This window comes from Belonocnema kinseyi, chromosome 7, assembly GCF_010883055.1.
Source record: "Belonocnema kinseyi isolate 2016_QV_RU_SX_M_011 chromosome 7, B_treatae_v1, whole genome shotgun sequence".
Taxonomy (NCBI): Eukaryota; Metazoa; Arthropoda; class Insecta; order Hymenoptera; family Cynipidae; genus Belonocnema; species Belonocnema kinseyi.
Window position 1 is genome coordinate 91634046 of NC_046663.1, and position 20953 is coordinate 91654998.

Consider the following 20953-nt stretch of genomic DNA (forward strand, 5'->3'; position numbering starts at 1 on the left):
CCTCACTAAGTGAAAAGTGGACACCAAAATGCAAATTTCAGAAAAAAAACCACAACTATCTACGATTATTGAAAGATAATATTATTATGAAAAATATAAATTGTTTAAACAATTATTTTTATTAACTTTCATAAATTATTACCTCACTCTAATTGAAACGTGGACAAGAAGTCGGAAATTTTAGAAGAACTACAACTTTCTAGCACTATTCTAACAGAATATCGTTATAAATAATAATAAATGGTTTAAACCATTATTTCTGTTCAATATAATTGATTATTGCCTTGCTCTAAAAGAAAGGTTAAAAATAAGTGGAAAAATTCAGAAAAGTACCGCAACTTTGTAACTCTATTCCAAGAGGAAATTGTTAAAAACAGTAATAAATTATTCGGTAAACATCTAATTATCAGTAAAAAATACTATTTTATGTAATAGTAATAAATTGTATTAAAAAATGGAAAAAATCATAATTTGAGAAAAGAATTTTAAAAACCCAATTTTGCAATTATGAGGTATTTGGGACCCTATAAAACAGACTTATGAGGGTGAAATTTAAAAAGTAATTCTTGATTCGTATAATATGGAAGATTCTAAATAAAATTAGAAAAAAACGTCTATTTTTCTTATCGTAAATACGTGGTACACTCTTTTTTTCGTGGATTCGAACGAATTTGGGGGCGATATAAATGAAAATTCAACAATAAGAAATACCAATGAATTTTTTAACCACCCTTTTATGCAAGCATAGCAAAATTGCAATTCGTTTCGAAAGCTCTTGATAATTTCTCCTATGGAGATAGGAAACTAAATTGTAAATTAGAGCCACAGGTGTACCATTTTCAGTCTATACAGAGATCCCTTTCTTGTGCTTTATACTTAATATTTTAAAATGTGAAAAAACTATATATTGATTAAAAATTGGTGGAAGTGATGTTTTTTGATAATTTGGTTCCATGTCCTGGTTATTTAAACTATTTTAAATTTAAGTGGACCATCTCAACTCCTATCCGGCACTTTCGACCTAACTTTAGGCAGACACGTGTCAGATTTCGAAAGCTTCATCTTACTCTCAGCCTGGAAGTATAAAATGGGAAAATTAGTCTCATAGAAATAAAACCAATTAAACTTATACGAGAAGGAAACAACTTCTACAAATGCAGTCCAACGGAGGTGCATTATTACGGATTATATCGGATTATTCTAGATCACATCTACATACAGAATTAGTCTGAATTATCTAAAATTACTTTGGATAAATTTTAACCAAATAGCTGAATCTTCAACCCAAACATGATTTTTTAACTGAGAAGAATAATTTTCTACCGAAAACGACAACTTTTCAATAAAATACATGAATTTTCAACGAAGTAGTTCAATTCATTACATAATAGTGGAATTTTCAACTCAAAAAAATTGCTTTCATAAAATTGTTGAATTTTTTACGAAGTAGATTAATTTTTAATCAATAATTGAATTTTTAACCAAATAGTTGACTATTCTACTAAAAAATATAAATTTTATCCAAATAGATGAATTATACGCTAAAAAAATTCTTAACCGAAAATGCAAGTCATATTTTCAATTAAAAAATACTACAAAGAGATGAATTTTCGACTGACATGATGGATTTCTGACAAAAAATTTAAATTTTTCAATAAAAAAAATACAATTAAAAATGGAATTAAATTAATGAAATAATTCAATTTCAGTAAAATAGTTTAATTTTCAATCAAAAAGATTAATTTTCTACCAAAAAAGATAAATTTTTAGCAAAATAAATTAATTTTCCAAAAAATAGTTGAATACACGGCAAAATAAAAAATAATTTGTAACAAAACATGCTATTTTTAAACTTATAATTGAAAAAAATGTAATCAAAAATAAAAATGAGTTTTTAACAAAATAGTTCAGTTTACCATCAAAGTGATTAATTTTCAACGAAAAAGATTCATTATCTACCAAAAAAGATAAATTTTCAACAAAATACATTAATTTTCAAACTAATAGTTGAATTTGCAACTAAGAAAGATCAATTTTCAACTAAAATGGTGAAACTTCAACTGGAATAGTTAAATTTTCACCCAAAAAGATGAATTTTTAAATCAAATGATGAATCTCCAGCTGGATTAGTTCAAATGTCAACCAAAAATAATTAATTTTCTACCAAAGAAGATGAATTTTCAACAAAATACATAAATTTTCGACTAAAAGGTACATTTTCAACCGAAAATAAACATTGTAGAATTTTTTATGAAGTAGATTAATGTTTAATCTAAGAATTGAATTTTCAACCAATAAAACATGAATTTTAAAGCGAAAAAGAGGAATTTTTAGCCAGATAGTGGAATTATCAACTAACAATAATTGTTCAACAAAATGTAAGTCATATTTTCAATTAAAAATATTACAGTGATGGATTTTCCACTAAAATAATGAATTTCTAACTAAAAGAATTAAATTTTCAATTAAAAAAGTGAAATTTTCAGATAAAAAATGAATTAAAAAAAAAAAATAGATAAATTTAGAATAAGAAATGGAATATTAAAATTTTTATTTAAACAATTAAATTGTTAAATTTTCAACCGAAATATGAATTTTCACGGAAGAATATTAATTTTCTACCGAAAAAATCGAATTTTCAATAAAAAAATAAATAAATTTAGCATCAGAAATGAAATATTAAAATTTTTAGTTAAACAAATCAATTTTCAGACTGAAAAAAACATTTTAACAAAATACCTCAATTTTCAACCAAATAGCTGAATTTTCAAGCAAAAACCTTAATTTTTAACAAACCAAAAAAACGAATTTTCCAGAATAGATTTGAATATTAAAAAAAAAATACTTTTAAACAAAATTGTTAAATTTTCAACCAAAATATGAATTTTCAACGAAGAATATTAATTTTCTACAGAAAAAATCTAATTTTCAACAATAAACTTCAATTTTTAACAATAAAGCCGAATTTTCAAGCAAGAATCTTAATTTTTAACATACCAAAAATACGAATTTTACAGAATATATTTGAATTTTCAACAAAAAGAATATTTTGAAACAAAATTGTTAAATTTTCAACCAAAATATGAATTTTCAACGAAGAATATTAATTTGCTACCGAAAAAATCGAATTTCCAACAATATAGTTGATTTTTCAACAACAAAAATATAATTTTCTCCCAAAGTAGTTGAATTTTCAATCCAGAAAGATGAGTTTCCAACAACAAAACAGTTAAATTTACAACAGAGGAAAAGACTTTTTAACAAAATTCAAAATTACCAGTTCAGGTAACCGAGAGGTCCAGCCGATTTACTAGAGTTGTTTCCCCTCGGATTTATATTTAAAAATATTAAAATCATACCACTGCAGGTGTTGAACATTCTATGGAAGACATTGCCGAAGCAGATTTCTTCATCAGATCCATTACAAGACTATCCTTTGTTCTCACGCCAACAAATTGCAGAAGCTCGGTTAATTTTTCGGAATATTCTCTGTGTCCAGTAACAATCGAACTCAAATCGACATTCTTTATTCGCTCGCATTCCACCGGTAATAATCCTGCAACTCTGGTCGTCATTGACAGAGTACGATATAGGAATTTTAACAACCAATCGGCTCTGAAAATAACCAAGAAATAAAAATATAATACAAAACATAACATTCTTATAACAAATTAACCCAATTTCTGATAAATTAAAAAAAGTTACCTGCAATATCCATTGATGATTTTCCCAGCAACAACCCTGGAGTATTTTTCCCACTGAGATTTGCTGCTCGTAACAGGAGCTCCCAACATTATAGCGTCCTGAACAATACCTTCTGCTCCCCCAACTTCTGCTAAGTCCCTCAAGCAATAAAAAATCACACGAGCGCCAAGACTGAATCCAACGAGAGTTACGGGTCTTTTCCCATGTTGTCTTGTTCTTAAAACATTCGCTAGTTCTTTTCCAACTTCTGAACTTCTTCGACAGCAAACGGACCAAGGATTGTCTATCACCGAAGATATTGAAAGCAATGCTGCTGGCCAGGTCACAGCTGCCATCAAGCCTTACAAAAAATGCCATTGCATTAAAATCCATTAAGTGAAGTACCCTAGTGGAAGTTTCGGAATGAAACTGCATCCGTTTGAATAAAAAAAAACTTCGAATCCATTCGAAGTGAAAGCTATAATTCTGATTCTGATTCCGCATGAATCCGCCTGAGAACGAAATTTCATTCCAACTGGTATTGAATCATTTCGTACTTCAATTCAAATGATATCACGCCAGCCTGAATCAAATTTCCAAGCGATCTGAATCCGGTACAACACGCGAGCTCATTCCGAATGATTCCGTATGAATCCACCGCTTGAGGCGAGAACATTCAGAATGATTCCGTGCAATTCCTCTCATAGTCCGAATAATACCGCACATATCAAAATGAAAATTCCATTTCTTCTGAATTCGTGGTAAGTCGCAAATTCATTCCAAATTTCATTCGGAATAAATTTCCTGCAATATTTCGGATTTAGCGGAATCAAGGTGATGATTCAGAGGATGATTTCAAATTTCTGGTCTTTTCCCGTATTTTCCCGGTCAAGTTTTTCAATTTTCCCGGTCAATTAAAAGTAACATATTAATATTTGTCGCAAAACGCAAACGTTCGTTTTAAATTTTGAAGCTCATTCTAAACATCCTTTAACAAAAAAGAGCAAAAAATTGCAAAATAAATGAATTTTCAAATAAAATTATGAATCTTTAAGTGGAATAGTGGATTTTTAAACCAAACAGATGAATTTTCAACTACAATGACGAATATTTTACTGGAATACTAGAATTTTTTATTAAACAGATGAATTCATTCAAAATTCATTTTTAACAGAATATGCAATACTTACATTTATAGTAAAAAAATTAATTTTAATCTTAAATGATGAATTTTCAACTAAAACAATGAATCTTTAGCTTCAGCAGTTGAACTTTCAACGACAAAAATAACTTTCACTAAAAAAGATAAATTTCCAAGCAAAACTTAAATGATTAAGTTCTAAATTAAGAAAATCGAAATTGAACCAAAAAAGATGAATTTTTGACTCAGAAGAACATTCTTCAATAAAAAATGGAATAATTAAATTTTCATTCAAAAAATGAATATTCAAGCAAAAAAATCAATTTTTTTACTAAAATTATGGAATATTCAACTGGAATATTACTTTCTTTTTCTGTTAAGGAAAAAAATTATTGAAAAAAAATGTTCAATAAAATAGTTCAATTGTCGGTAAAAAAAATTCCTTTTCATCCAAAGAAAAAACTATGTTTCAATCAAACAAATAAATAATTTATAATATAAAAGATGAATTTTCAACTAAAATAATGAATATTTAACTAGAACACTTAATTTTTTTCAAAAAGAAGAATTTAAAAAAATGAGATTAACTTTCAAGGAAAAAAATTATTTTCTACCAAAAAAGTCGATTTTTAACCCAAAATGTAGTTTTAAAAACACGTGAATCTTCAACAAAATAAATGAATTTTCAATTAAAAAGGACAAATTTACATAAATATTGTTAAATCTTAAACTAGAAAAGGTCAATTTTCAACTCAAAGTGTAACGTTTAAATTTTCAGTTGAACAAATTATTCGTATCAAATAAAAGTAAACCAGATCAATCTTCCAACCACAAAATTCAATTTTCCGGTCATTTCCTGGTCAATTTCCCTGGGAGTGATTCGGACTGAAATTGTGCACAAAACCCCTCCGGAGTCAGTCAAATTATTGCGGAATGAATTTCCGAATAAAACGGATTGGTTCGGATTAGATTGATAAAATTCTTGGCAGACTCAAACGGACTGGATTCGGAATAAATTTTGCATTCACATGGAATAAAAGGGATTGAATTACTCGGAATTAGACGGACTCATACGAAATCATTTTCATTCCAAATGAGTCCAAAACCTCATTTATACATTTTTTTCTGTAACAATAACGATCAAAATCGTTACTTTTTTAGATACTTTGGAAATATAGTTCATAAGTTTTTTATTATGGCAATTAATATTGCCTTTGCAACTAATTGAAAAAGTGAGAGAGTGATTCAATGTAAATCGAAAAAGTGATCAAAAGTGACAAATGTTCTTTTGAATTTAAAAGAATTCCAGGTTAATTTTAACGAATTCTGGACAAATAAAAAAATTAATAAGTTAAATAAAATTCCAGTGGATTTAGAGAATTAAGAAAAATTCGATGAGATTCATAAAAGTGTAAAGTGAATTTAAAAAAAAGTAGATAAATGGAAAAAATATTTAAATTCAAGAATATTCTACGGATTTCAGTCAAATTTGAGTGAATTTAGAAGAATTGCAGAGACTTTAAGAAATTCATATGAATTTAACAGAATATAATTTAACAAATCAAAAGATTTCCATCAAATTGAGTGAAATGGGAGTCAATTCAGATAAATTCAAAGAAAATGTGAAGAGTTCGATGGAAATGATAAAGATACAAGGTGAATTTTTAAAAAATTCAAGTGAATTGAAAAAATATTCAAAGTCCAGAATATTCTATTGAATTTAGTAAAAATGTAGTAAGTTTAGAAGAATTACAGAGATTTTAAGAAATTTATATGATAATTGAAAAATATAATTAAAAAAAAAATTTAATCAAAACATTTCCATCTAATTGACTTAAATGGAAGCCAATTCAGTTAAAGTTAAAGTGAATTTAAAAAATTCAAGTAAATTAAAAAAATTTTTAAATCCACAATATTCCACTAATTTCAGTCAAATTCGAGTGAACTAAGAAGAACTAAAAGGAATTCAAGAGACTTTGAAGAAATTCATAAGAAGTTAAAAGAATATAATTGAATAAAATTTATAAAAATAAAAAAATGTCCATCAAATTGAGTAAAATACGAGTCAGTTCAGATAGATTTCAAGAAAATTTGAAGAAATCGATGGGATTCATATAAATTCAGTATGAATTAAAAAAATTCAAGTGCATTGAAAACAGTTCAAAAATATCTAAAAATCTATTAAATTAATTACATTTGAAATGAACTTACAAGGCGAGTTGAAAATAGCTATACTGAACTAAACAAAAATTTAGTGAATTACAAATGAATTAAAATAAATCGATAACAAAATGTTTTAATCCAAAACTTCCCATTAATTTCGGCAAAATTCATACGAAATGAAGATAAATTAGTAATAATTTAAGTTCGTATACAAACATGTTTAAACTCCTAGAAAATTATATTAAACTTAGATAAATAGGAATGAATAGAATTAGTGAATTAGAATCTGATAAAATCCAGAAGAATCCAAGGTGAATTTAAAAGTCTTCGGGGTAAATGAAAAAAATTCAAATTTTTAAATATGCATTGCATTCCAAGAATTTATTTTTAAAAATAAATTATGATAAATTAATAAGGTTTCAGGGTGAATTCCAAATAAATTCAAGTCAGAATTTTTTTGTAATTCCAAGTATTCCACTGATTTCAATCAAATGGACGTCATTTCCGAAAAATCAAAGGAAAATATGAAGAATTCGGTGGAATTTATCAAGTTTCAGGTAGAATTTAAAAAAATTTGAATGAATTAATCAAATTTAAAAATATAATGCAATTCATTAAATTTGAAATGAACTGAAATTTGATGTGAACTAAGAATAGATCAGGGTGCATTAAAAAAACTACTACCAAAAAATGTAATGAATTGAAAGGAATTGAGCGAATTTAGACAAATTCAAGGAAATTAAAGCGAATTGGACGTGTTACATACGAAATCAAGATATATTGATAATAATTTAAGTTATTAAAACTACATTCTTTGAACTTCAAGAAAATTTCATTACATTCAGATAAATGTGAGTGGGTAGAATAATTAGTAAACAAGAATCTGATAAAATTTATAAGAATTTAAAAGTGAATTAAAAGTGAATAAAAAGAAATTTAAGTCTTCACGATAAATAAAAAAAATGTAATCCAAAAAAGTGACGTTAGGTAATTATTTTTCATGGTATATACTTTTTATATGCCAAAGTAACTAAACAAAAGTTACATTTTAAAACAAAAACGACAGCGATAACTAAACTATTCCGTTCTAAAATCGAAATTGACCATCGCTGATTTAAATTCTAGTTTAAAAATTATAATTCAATATTTTTTCTTTTAAATGTGCCATTGTTATTTTTAATATTAAGAATTACTTGATAAAACTGTATATTTCAGAGCTTCTTGCGTGGCCACTGAAACTGCCATGCTGAGAATGTAATCTAAAGCCTGGCCGAGTTCCAATAAATATTTAGTTTCATATTGCACTGCATATTGCTCCCGAGTAATGTCCAGTGAATTCCAAGGCCTGACGACATTGTCTTCTTTTTCGTCTGTTAACCAACCCGTAACAGCAATCGCGACATGGAGCTCTTCAGTCATCAGTTTTTCATTTAAAGGCACAAAGCTGAATTCCTCGACTTCTCCGACTCGTTTATTCATTTTGTATCCTGAAAAAATACGAAGAAATACTTATTTATATTTTTATCAGCTTTTGAAAAATAAATCAAAGTATTTCGAACAAAGTATTTCGGAGACAGGGCAATCAAAGTACTCTAAGCAGAACTCTTTTGAATATAAAACTTTCACAATTGAAGCTCACAAAATCTTTAATTCCGCAATTTGTAATTCAAACGCTCAATAATTTACAAAATGTATAAGAGGCAACTTTTTAACATTTTTCCATTGAACAATTATGAATTAAATGCCATTAAACTGCAAGATTTATAATTTCCAACTTTTATAAATTGAACAGTTTAATCTAGAAAAAAAAATGAAAACCAAAACTACTTCCCATCCAACTCAATAAATTTGATAAACATAAAAAATATTCCTTTTCTAATTCAGAAAAAGCAATGATAATAAAAAATTCCCTCTTCAACTCAATAAAAATTCAGAAAAGAAAAAACGGCTCCTTTTAATTCGGAAAAATATCCAAAATTTTGTCTCTTCCAACTCTAAAAGAATCTTAATAATAAACAAATTTGCCTCTCCCTATTCAGAAAAAAATAGAAAACCCAAATTTCCCAAACTTAATAATTATTCAATTGTTATTTATACATGTATACACAACATTTTACTCATAAATTAAAATTGTTTTAAATTGAAAAATTAAAATTATAACATTCAGAGATTAAATTTAGCACACTGAAATGTTAACAGTTCAAGGCTTTCTATTCCAAACAATTTATTTCTGAATATTTTATTTATAATTATACCGAATCCGTTTCAAATCAAGCAGGTTCTACACTCGAAATTTCAGGGCTAAATAATTATTGTGGCCATGGCATTTACTTTAAAATAAAATCGAATTTTCTAAATTTTTTTCGTAAACAACATATGCGAAAAAAAGTGAAGATAAAAGTTTGCACATCTAAAATAGTCCTATAAAATAGTCCAAACGAATGGAATGTCACAAAATAATTTTAATTGTTAGGCCTGAATGTAAATCATAAATAATAAACTTAAGACACTTTTAAATTCAAATTATGATTAGATCCTCTGAACAGACATACGTAGATCAGAAATACCATTGTTGGTCATTCATATAATTTTATTAATGTCTTTTAAAATTTTACAACTAATTGTTTTCACTTTAAACAACTGAAAAGTTTAAAAAATATTATTTTCTGCCAATTACATTTTTCAACAATGTAACTTCTTGCTGTTTTAATGCCATTATTAATTATAAAAAGTATAGACTTAACAATAATTTTGCATTTTGCAACTTATAAAAAAATGCAGTTACAGCGTTTCTTCGAATTTTTGCGTCTATACTTTACGCCTACTCTCCCTCTCAAATGACAACTCACCAATCTTTGTAGTTAACAATGTTTTCCATAAATTATGCAATTATTATTTTTAAATGTATTGAATTTTTTTAAATATTCTAATAATCAAATGTATCTTTTTCACAATTCCTACGATATAAAAAAACTAATTTTTCGATTTTTTGCGATATTTTTTTAATTCACTGTCATTTTACGGTTTCCCGATTCAGTGGCCACTATTTTTTAGGAAATTGTTTAAACTATATCAACCTGTGAGGCCAGCTCCAGCGACTCCAAAAAGAGACCCGATAATCGCGACTCCAACAGTGGTGCTTATAGCAGCTGCACTTGCACTTCCAAGGATGGCACCAAGGCCAGCTCCTATGAAAGGAGCAGCGAGTCCTCCAGTTAATCCCACCAAAGTTCCTCCAGCGATTGTCGCAATTCCGACGGAAGCGTATCTCTTTATTTTTCGAATTTTATCCCTTCGATTTACCTCACCTTGCTCGGATCTGTTTTCAAAATTATACTTTTTAAGAATCAGTACAACTGTATGAGGGGCCGTTCAAAAACTATGTCACACTGTTTTAAACACTTTTTCCAGCCCTCTCCTTCCTCGTCACAGATGATCACATAAATGATAAGGGTATAAAAAAACACAAATTATATAAACATAATAATTTAACAGACTTCATAGTAAAAAGTAACCATTTTTAATTGCTAATTTTCTTTGCCTTTAAAAAATTAGGAAAGTTTCATAATTTGTTTAGACATACGGAACCGAAAAAAATAGCCCGTTTAGCAACATTATTCTGAACAAAATCATGCCGAATGGAAGCCTCAAACTATTGAAGAGAAGAAATCATTTTCAATTTTAAAAAAGTATTTTTTGAACCACCCTATTGTATATAATATAATTATAATTATAATATAATCTAATTGAAAATTGTGTTAAAGTATTTAATTAGTAGATTGAACTTACTCTGAAATAACTCCGATATCGTGGTTCAGTAATTCTATCAAAGAATGTTCATAGAGTTCAACCAAGCCAAAGGGAACTTTTAGTAGCTCTGATATTCTTCTCACAAGAACTCTTTGTCTCGCATCGTACTCCCCTTTGAAATTTATTAATTAATTACGGAAAATTAAAAATATATACCTTCAAGTTCTTATTCATTTTTACTATGTAATACATTTTTATTATATATTTACCCATTTTGTGCAAGAATATTTGTATACTAAAAAAAAACCTTCAAATAAAAAAATATTCTTGACAAAATAGTTTGATGATTGTAGATCAGTGTGGTTCAAAAACAAATTAGAATTTTTTTCTCGAATTGTCATGCGCTCAACCACCAAATTTATTCGAATAAGAAAAGTAATGTAATAGATACAATAGAATTTTCTATTGATAAACAGACGTTTAAAAAATGTTTTAGATCATTTATTATGGGCTATAGCAACTATCTCTTAGAATTACGGCAGAAAGTCGCGGTTTTTTCTCAATTTTTCCGCTTGATTTCAACTTTTTAGTAATAACGAGGAAATACTTAATTAGAGTTGAGAAAAATAATAATTTAAACAATTTATTACTATTCATGATCTTGGAATAATGCTAGAAACTTTAGTTTTTTTCTTAAATTTCAAACCTTCTTTCAATTGAGGTATTAATAAACGTGATTTAAGAAAGTATTTATTTAAAAAATTTAATGTCTTCTATATCTAAAGGCTTTACAGTCATAAAAAACAATAAATAAACATCAAAGAGAATAGTCTTTTGTAATAGCATTAAATTTTTTTTAACGAAAATGTTTTTACTCTTTTGCTAATGTTTTTAAAATATTCATTTAAAGAAGAAAAAAGTTTTATCGATGATAATATACATATATAAATAAATTAGAAAGTTCTAAATCAAACGAGTAACTTCTATAAGGTCTAGAGTAAAATGAAAGGCAAATGAATAATTTCCAAATTTTTATTTCAGAAAAAAAAATCCACAAAGGAAACCGAATGCTTAACAAAATGATTCTATTTGAAAAATATATGTATAAACAATGATTAATTGTTTAAAGGAATACATTATTAACTGGCCCTGATTATAACCTCCCTCCAACGAAATATTTAACAACAAAGTCGGAAACAAACAGAAAAAGGACTCTACCTCTATTCTAAGAGTAAACTGTTATAAACAATGAAGAATTATTTGAAACATTTGATTATCAGTAGAAAATTATATTTGAAACATTACAACAAAATTAACTAAAAGAAACCGGAAAAAATTAAAATTAGCGCCCAAAACTCGCAAAAAACGCAAAAAAAACGAAACTTTTCACTTAGGGTTTTTTTGGGACACTATATATATAAAAGATGCGTCTCTTTCTTATGGGAAATACGTGTTAAGATGCATGGTGTTTGCGGAACCTCCAAATATAAAATTTTTTTTAGACAAAAAAAAATGAATTTACTTTTTTGGATTCGAACAAATTTATGGGGATGAGAATATGAAAATAAAATGATCAAATTTTGAACCACCCTAATGCAGAAGAGTGAAAATCAAAAATCTGTAATTATTTAATTACCATTTTTCATTTGTTAAATGTATTTCAGAACAACATAAAACCTCTTTTTTCTAATCGAATTAATTACAATAATTATAGAAACAATAATAAGCGAGATGAAGACCTATAGACAATTATTTTTTATTTAAAGATAAATATTTAATTTAAATCATTAAACCTTTTTTTTATGTTGAAATTATGATCAGATCTGCCTTTAGATGCTAACCTTCACGTGAGTAAATTGACATTTATTTTTATTTTTATTTACAATATAATTAATATCGAATATTTTCCTTCTTACAACTAATTTCACTCAATGGAAATAAATTTTGTGTTACAGGATAAACTTTAAAATTAAAAACACAAATGATCAAACAATTGTCAAAACTAAGATTTAAAAAAAAATTAATATATGTTTATATACCCTTTTCGTTTTGGTTCTGATAAAATTCCTAGTCTTCTTTTGAAATTGATTAGAATATTTAAATGAAGATCAAAACGAGTGAAATGGCAGCAGTTTCTGTGAAAATATTTAAAGTAAGTTTATTCAAAAACCCGAGCATTTTTTTCTCTCTTGATTTTGATCAAAATTGTAAAGAGTTTTAATAATATTTTCATATATAAAAAGTTATTAATTAATTTATTAATACTAATCATTATTTATAAAAATAATTTACTTAATATCATTTCATTTTTTACATATATTTTTGGAAATATTACCAATTTAAAAATTAAATTGATATTTTGATCTGTGCCCGCGCCTTCGAGAGAAGAGCGAATTTCTTTGCCTGAATAATAGGCAATAGAAAAAAAACGCTGGGTTTTTTGAGTAAATTTTCTTTGATTATTTTCTGAGAAACTGCTACCATTTTGTCAAATTTGAACTTTCTTGAAATTTTCCACTCAACAGAAGCGTATAATATAAAGTGTACAAATAAAAAGCTTGTAAAAAATAGAAAGTGTTGAAAAAGCGGATTTAATAGATTCCAAGAACATGGTATTTTCAACTTTTTGTTTTTCACCCAGATAATACATTGCAATAATAAACTAGAATTTTTAGATTATTTGAGAGGAAGGTTACAAACCTGTCGCAATTCCTGGCAAGAGTGAAACGCAAATAAAAATTTAAATACATATATCAATTTAAAAATACATTAACAAGAAAGAGAATTATATCAAATATAAGATAAAATATTTTATTTACCTTCTTGCACACCAATCATAACCAAATTTTGAACAATAATAATCAGTTTCCCCTTCACTAACGGATCCTGTATTAAAAGTTCAACATAATTTTCCTGTGTTTGATTACTGTGTCCCTCTGCTAGTGCAAACATTACAGGCTTCATCTTTTTATTTACTCCTATGCTATGACATAATAATTCCAAATAACGTCGATTAAAATCCTTATTCCATTCATTCGGAAACAGTTCTGCTAAAGTTATCGAGTAAATTGCTGCGTAAGCATAAATTCCAGTTTCCGAAAGTTCAAGTCTGTGGACAACTGCAAAAAACTAATCAATAAGGGGATGTTCGAAAACTACAAGAATTAATTTAACTAATTAATTAATAAAAGACTGCAGCCCCTTTTAACTCAACATTTTTTTGTTCGATTTTATTTGATAAAAGCCAAAAATAAAACACAAAAAATACAAACATAATATTTTAAGCGACTTCATTTCCAAAAATTGCCTTAAAGCAGGAGAAATTAGGTAATTTTATACCAATATAGGGGAATAATTTAAACCAAAAAGTGTTCTTTACAATCAAATAGTTAAATTTTCATCCTACAGAGATGAATTTTCAACCAAATGGTCGAATTTCAAAACAAAAAAGATTAAACTTAAACCACCAACAGTTCCATTTTTAACAAAATAGTTGTTACATCGTCAACAAATAATACAACTTTTTAAAAAATAGTAAAATTTTTAACCAAATAGTTGAATGTTCAACCTGCATTTACAACTAAATAATTAAACTTCCAAACAAAATAAGACACCATTTTTTCACGAAATAATTAAATTTTCAATAAAACGGTAGAATTTTTTAATAAAATAATGAATCTTCAACAATTGACAAGGCCTTTTTAACAAAGAAACTTAACTTTTAACCGAGTATTTGAATAAATTTTTAATTAAAAAAATTGTAATGCTTACCAGAAAATACAAGTGTTGATATTTCAACCAATAAAAGAATTTAATTTGAAATTAAAATCAGTTCAATTTACCCAAAAAAGATGAATTCTCAACAAAAAATGTAATCGTTGCTATAGAAACCAAAAAACATTTTGTTTTAAATAAAAAAACAGTTGAATTTAACCAAAAAGGCGGAATGTTAACAAAATGGTTGAATTCTCAACAAAAACGATTAATTTTCAACCGAACAGATGCGTCTTTTTTAAATCAAAAAAGATCAAATTTCTACACAAAAAAATGAATTTTTCACAAAAGAGTTTCATTGCCAACCAAGAAAGATTTTTTAATCAATAGAAAAATAAAATTCCAACCAAACTATATAATTTTCAACAAAATAGTTTAGTTTTCTACTAAAATAATAAAATTTTGAAGCCAAACAGAAAATTGTTCAACAAAACAGTTGAATTTTTAAGCTAGAAAGATGATTTTTCAACAAAAAAGTTCTTTTTTAACCAAATATTTGAATTTGAACTTAAGAACGATCGATTTTTCACCAACACTAACACTTTCAGTTCATATTATTTTTAGATAGACCAATTGCATTCGAAAAAAAATAGTTGACCTTTCAAGCAAAAAGACGCATTTTTTAACTAAATAGTTGAATTTTTAAACAAGAAAGATGAATTTTCAAACTAAAGCTTTTCTATCAAAAAATATGACTTCAAGAAAACAGTTGAATTTTCGAAAATAGAGAAGACTTTTTAACAAAATCGTTCTTTTTGCAAGAAAATAATTGACTTTTAACTAAGTAGTTGAATTTTCGACAAGATGGTCGAATTCTTAAATAAAAAAGATTAAACTTAACCAAAAAACAGTTGCATTTTGAGACAAAGAAAGCAGGCGAATTGTTGTAGATCTTAGAAGATAGTTTAATTTTTTTCAAATTAAAAATATAATTATGAATATTCAGCCAAAATTGGATCATTTCAAATTTCAACTAAGAAAATTAATTTTCAGTTAAAAAAACGAATTTTAAACAAAATAGTTCAATATTAAACCAATCAAATCAATTTTCAACAAACTAGTTCAACTTTTAACCAAATCGTTGAATTTTCCATTAAAAACGATAAATTTTCAGACACAAATGTATTAGTTAAATTTTCAGTTAGAAAAAATTAATTTCCAACAATTTAGTTCAATATTAAACCATAAAATAAATGTTTAACAATGTAGTTGAACTTTTAACCAAATAGATGAATTTTCAACGGAAAAAGGTGAACTTTAAATGAAAAATTTAATTGTTTTATTTCGATTAAAAACGGTCAATTTTCAGCCAAAAATGTATTAGATTAATTGCCAGTTAAAAAAAAAAATTCCTCAAAATAGTTCAATATTAAAGCAATAAAATCAATTTTTAACACAATATTTTAGTTTTTTCAACCAATTATTTGAATTTTCAACTAAAATAGATGCATTTTTTTTAATGAAAAAATTGACTTTTGAACTGAAAACGATTAATTTCCAGCCAATATTTTCTTCTAAAAGAAGAATTCTCAACAAAATAGTAGAATTTTTAACCAAAATTCTCTTAGAGATGAATTATTAACCAAAAGTATAACTTTTCAATTAAAAAGAATTAAATTTCAGAGAAAATTAGTCGAATATTCTTATTGGGTTGTATTAATTTAGTTCTCCTTTAAGCGAAAAAACAGAAAAGGGGAAAATAGTCTTTAAAAAATTGATGCAAAAAATAATAAATAAAATGTAGTAGAATAAAAAATAATAATAAAATGCCTACATATTTCAGATTAGACTTACCACGACTTGTTTTCGTTCTCTCCATTGTGATGTTTAATTCTTGCAAAAACAGACAAATGATTTTTTTCGCATTTATTGCGAGTTATTATTGCATTATTGCTGATAACCAGTGACTATGTGTGTATACTTCAGCACTTCTTCCTCTTTGATTTCTTCCTTTAAACCAGTCATTTCACATTGCAGAAAATATAATTCAGTTATAATCCATTTATCGACAATTTAGTGGATAAGATGGAGTTATAATTGTTAATTGTCTACAGCCGAAATCAGCATTTTACATGAATTTTGGATGGATCAAATGTCATATGGATCGGACGGGGGTAGCAGACGACATGTCACATGTGTTCAGGGTCATACGACCGTCATGAACTCTTTTGGAAGAGTTCAAAACTAAAAAAAAGTCAAACGTTGAGAAGGTTGACAACAAACACCGCATTTTGCATCGCAAATGGCCAATAAGTTATTAATTATAACTTTAATTAGTCTTTCCCTTTAATACCCTTGAAATTTGACTCGAAAGCATTAATTTCAGAAATGGATTCATATATTATGCAGGTAAACTTATCCTCAATTCGTGAAGTGTTTTATATTTTGAGGTTATTCTGTCACTTCAAAAAATTAAAATTGTGCGTAAATTTTCTTATTTTTATAATTTATATGTTTTAAATTGAATATTTCGGGACATGGTTTACCCATCTAATTAATTAAAATGATTTTTAATACAGAGAAAGAAGGCAAATATATTAATTCTCCGCACTCTCGATGTTCGAATATAACCTCATTTACACAAAGCGAATATTTTTGTTTACGAGAAGAATGTGAACTTTTTGGATTAAGTGTAATTAAAAAAAATTTATTTATTTTAGCTTCGGCGAGTCTGGCTTAATCAGGACGGTGATCTTCTAGCGGTAATTATTTATTCTCATTACAAAGATTATTTCATGTTTATAATTTCTCTTGTATAAATTGTTGTATAACGATTGTCGGCTTTGTCAGGTATTTTGAAAATAAGTTGCTTCAAACATTTCGGCACAAAAAGCTGGTCCTCACCAGTGAATTTTATTAAATATTTTCAATTTACATAATGTCTTATAGGTTCGCAGTTTTACAATTGAAAGTGTTATTCTTTGGGTAATATCTCAGTTGTGAAATTATATAAATTCTTTAATATTAAATTTGAATTTTATTTAATTTTATTAACAACTATTATTAAGTCTTCCAGTATTTTTAAATCTTTTGTTAGCGAAGCACAATTGATAAAAAACAATTGCAATGTAGCAATCATTTTTTAACAGATTTAAAGTTGTTAAAAAACATTGCTGTCGAAGAAATCGTTTGAAATTTTTTTTAGCGACGTATATTTAAGGGATGGCTGAAAAATCCCGAAAGTTTATAATATTGCCAGATTGGAAATTCTCGACAGTTCATAATGTTACCGAACTTGAAAATTCCTAAATAATATAATTCCGAACAGTTTATAATATTGCCGAATTTGAAAATTCCCAAATAATACAATTCCCGACAGAAAATTGCTGAATTAGAAAATATCCGAACTAGAAAATCTAATCATAATAAAATTTTAATTGTAATAATTTAATCAATTTTATAAATAAAAAATTTTAATTATCTACATTCAGGAAGTTTTATAATTCGGTAATGTTTTTAGTTTAAATATTTTGTGCCGAATCCGACAATTTTTTGTCGGGAATTTTCAAATTTAGTAATATTATAAAATGTCGAGAATTTCATTATTCGGGGACTTTTTAATTCAGAAATATGGTAAACTGTTCAGGAATTTTTCAATTTGCGAATTTTAATGTCTCAGGAGTTTTATTTTCTGAGATTTTTTATAGGTCCCATATTTAGTTGAAAAAATTGTGTTGTTTAATATTTTTTTAACCATCTTTTTGTATGAAAAATAACATTAAAAACTATTTTTTGTAATTATTTAAAGTCGGGAAATTTTATAATTCGGGAAAGTTTTTAGATCGATATTTTATAATTCGACAATTTTCTGTCGGGAATTTCGAAGTTCAGTTATATTATAAACTGTCGGGAATTTTCCATTTCGGTAATATTATAAACTGTTCGGGAATTTTATTAGTTTGGGTATCTTCCAATTCGGGAGTTTTATTTTTTGGAAATTTTACTAGTCTTTAATTTTGTTATTCATGAATTTTCTAATTTGGGAAATTTATAAAAGCCGGGAATTTTATATGTTCAGATTTTCCAGTTCCATATTTAATTTAATTTTTTTGACAATATTTTTGTATGACAAATACCCTTAAAAATAATCTTTTTGTATATGAGAGAAATAATTTTAAGTAATGAATTTTCTGTCATGAGGAATTATATCTGTGAAAGTAAAATTTGCCATTCAAAATCGCACTGTAGTAAAAATAAGTAATGATAAAAAAGCATGTAGTTCAATAATTATTCAAATATTCTTTAAAAATATATTTCCCTCATCGATGAAAATGTTATGCAAACAATTATACACAGTATTCAGAATAGAAACTGTCAAGAAAAATTGCAATCTTTTCTTTAAACATTTTTTGACGGCTTACGTTTGATAACAAAAAATGTCTTTCATTTCTTGTATACAAACTTTCCTTTAAACAAATTACTTATTTTAAAACTTTTTCTAATTTTGATTTTTAAAATCAAAATGTACTGAGTTTTCTGTTTTCATGGAAAATTATTTTCGTGAAAGTAAAGTTATTTCAAAAATCACACTATTAAAAAATACAATTTTTGTTAAAACATTGTAGCTGCATAATTATTTCATTATGATTTTAGATTTAAGCATTGTAGTTAAATAATTCATGAAAATATGTAATGGATTTTCTGTTATCATTAAAAATTATTTCTGTTAAAGTAAAAGCAATTTGTTTTGCTTCCAAAATTAGATTTTAGTAAAAATAATAGATGATTAAATATATTTATTTATTATTATTAAATCGTTATGTCATTTTTACAGATAGATTTTTTTCAATTCACCTGAACATAAAGCCAGCAACGTACATCAACAATTGCTACGAAATTTATTATAGATGTGCAATACAATACTCCAACGATACTTATTTGTAATTTATTTTATGATAATTAACTTTTGTCTTTTACCATTTTTTTATTATAGGATTTGTTGTCTTTGCGACACAGTCACATTAGTATTCCCCAACTCACTTCCGAAGCAGCAATGACGAGAGCAATGGAACACTTGTCATCACCATTCGACGATTTGGTCCTCTATCACCTCAAGTAATATATTTTATATTCAGTGACTAAATTTACGCTAACGTGAAGCGATTTCGTAAAATTATATCTACGCGAAGTGGAAAAATTCGAGAATTATAATGGTGGCAGTGCTGGGAAAATTGTTTTTTGGTTTTGATTGTATTTTAAAGTTTCTTTTTAAGTTTTTAGAAAATTAAGTGAAGTGGTATAGTTTATTCTTAAAAAATAATTTGAAAAAAATGTGTTTTGTTGCAAATTCTTCTTTTTGGTAGAAAATTCGTTTCTTCAATGGTTGAAAGTTTCTTTTTAAACTTAAAATTAAACAATTTCATTTTTGGGCTGACCTGAAACTCAGGTATCAGGTCACGATGTTCTTAGGTATACTTTCTACGATGCCTGTGATTGGCCAGAGTGCCCCACCGTGGGGACTGGTCGAAATTGATTGGCCAATCAAGTCTTTTTTAAAAAATCCGGGAGAACGGAAAGCCAAATCAGATTGGTATTATATCCATTGTCCCTATTGATGTTATTAGGGTATTTTAAGATTTCGATTGCTACTCTATGTTTTCTTGGAAATTTGTTGTGTGTTTTTGCAATGACTGCTGTTTCATCAAATAAAATGTTATGTCCTGCTTCGATATGATGTTCAGCTAGTGATGATTGCGTGAAATGTTTTAGCCTGATTTTACTTTCATGTTCCTTCATACGTTGGCTCACCGCTCTCCCGGTTTCTCCAATATAGACTTTGTCACAAGAACAAGGCATTTTATATACTCCTGGATCACTGAAGGGTGCCTTTTTATCTTTAGGGTTATTTAGTAGTTGTCCTATTTTCGCAGGTGGTTTAAATATGGTTTGGATGTTGTGTTTGTTGAGAATTCTTCCTATTTGTTCTGTGACACCTTGGATGTAGGGTAGGGTGGTGGTCATTTTTCTCTCTCCTTCTTTCGTAGGTTGTGTTGACTTGCTTTTTTGAGTGTGTTTTCTTATTGCTTTATCAATTTGTTTGTTTGTGTAATCGTTCTGCAATAGGATTTGTTTAACGTTTTGTGATTCCTTTTGTAAGTTATCTTTGTCTGTTATGGAGGCAGCTCTGTATACAAGGGAGTTGATGACCGATTGTTTTTGAGATGGGTAATGGTGGGAGGAGGCATGTAAGTATCTGTTTGTATGCGTGGGTTTTCTGTAAACTTCATGTCCTAATGTGTTATCAGATTTTTTGTAAACTAATACGTCCAAGAAAGGCCATTTTCCGTTTTGTTCTATTTCCATGGTGAACTGGATAATAGGATGTAATTGATTGATAAAATCGAAAAACCTATTTAGTTCATCTCGTCCATGTCGCCAGATGACAAATGTGTCATCAACGTAACGGAACCAGAATTCTGGCTTAAGTTTGGCTTGGTTAAA

At 27.0% G+C, this 20953-nt stretch overlaps 2 protein-coding genes across 2 annotated transcripts in view; one reads left to right on the forward strand and one right to left on the reverse strand.

The window, feature by feature from the left end:
- Window positions 1–16627, reverse strand: LOC117176883 (transmembrane and coiled-coil domain-containing protein 4-like). Its single transcript, XM_033367242.1, has 8 exons — window positions 16307–16627; window positions 13558–13857; window positions 10778–10910; window positions 10066–10307; window positions 8182–8475; window positions 3706–4045; window positions 3360–3615; window positions 1–1074 (listed from the first exon to the last, which is right to left on the reverse strand). Exons 1-8 carry the CDS (start codon window positions 16329–16331, stop codon window positions 997–999), a joined length of 1668 nt encoding a protein of 555 aa, XP_033223133.1. The 5' UTR covers window positions 16332–16627; the 3' UTR covers window positions 1–996.
- LOC117176884 (PCI domain-containing protein 2) overlaps window positions 16441–20953 on the forward strand; it is a 15223-nt gene continuing 10710 nt past the window's right edge. The window contains exons 1-3 of the mRNA XM_033367243.1: window positions 16441–16861; window positions 17173–17214; window positions 19446–19567. Coding sequence (XP_033223134.1) covers window positions 16841–16861; window positions 17173–17214; window positions 19446–19567 — 185 coding nt within the window. The 5' untranslated portion in view covers window positions 16441–16840. The remainder of the gene's footprint in view (window positions 16862–17172; window positions 17215–19445; window positions 19568–20953) is intronic.

Coding starts and splice junctions, on each gene's coding strand:
- LOC117176883 (XM_033367242.1), bottom strand. CDS start 16,331: ATGGAGAGAACGAAAACAAGTCGTG. Junction 4,046..8,181: donor GAAATATACAGTTTTATCAA/GTAATTCTTAAT, acceptor ATTTTTTGTAAG/GCTTGATGGCAGCTGTGACC. Junction 1,075..3,359: donor AATGTTCAACACCTGCAGTG/GTATGATTTTAA, acceptor TTATACTTCCAG/GCTGAGAGTAAGATGAAGCT.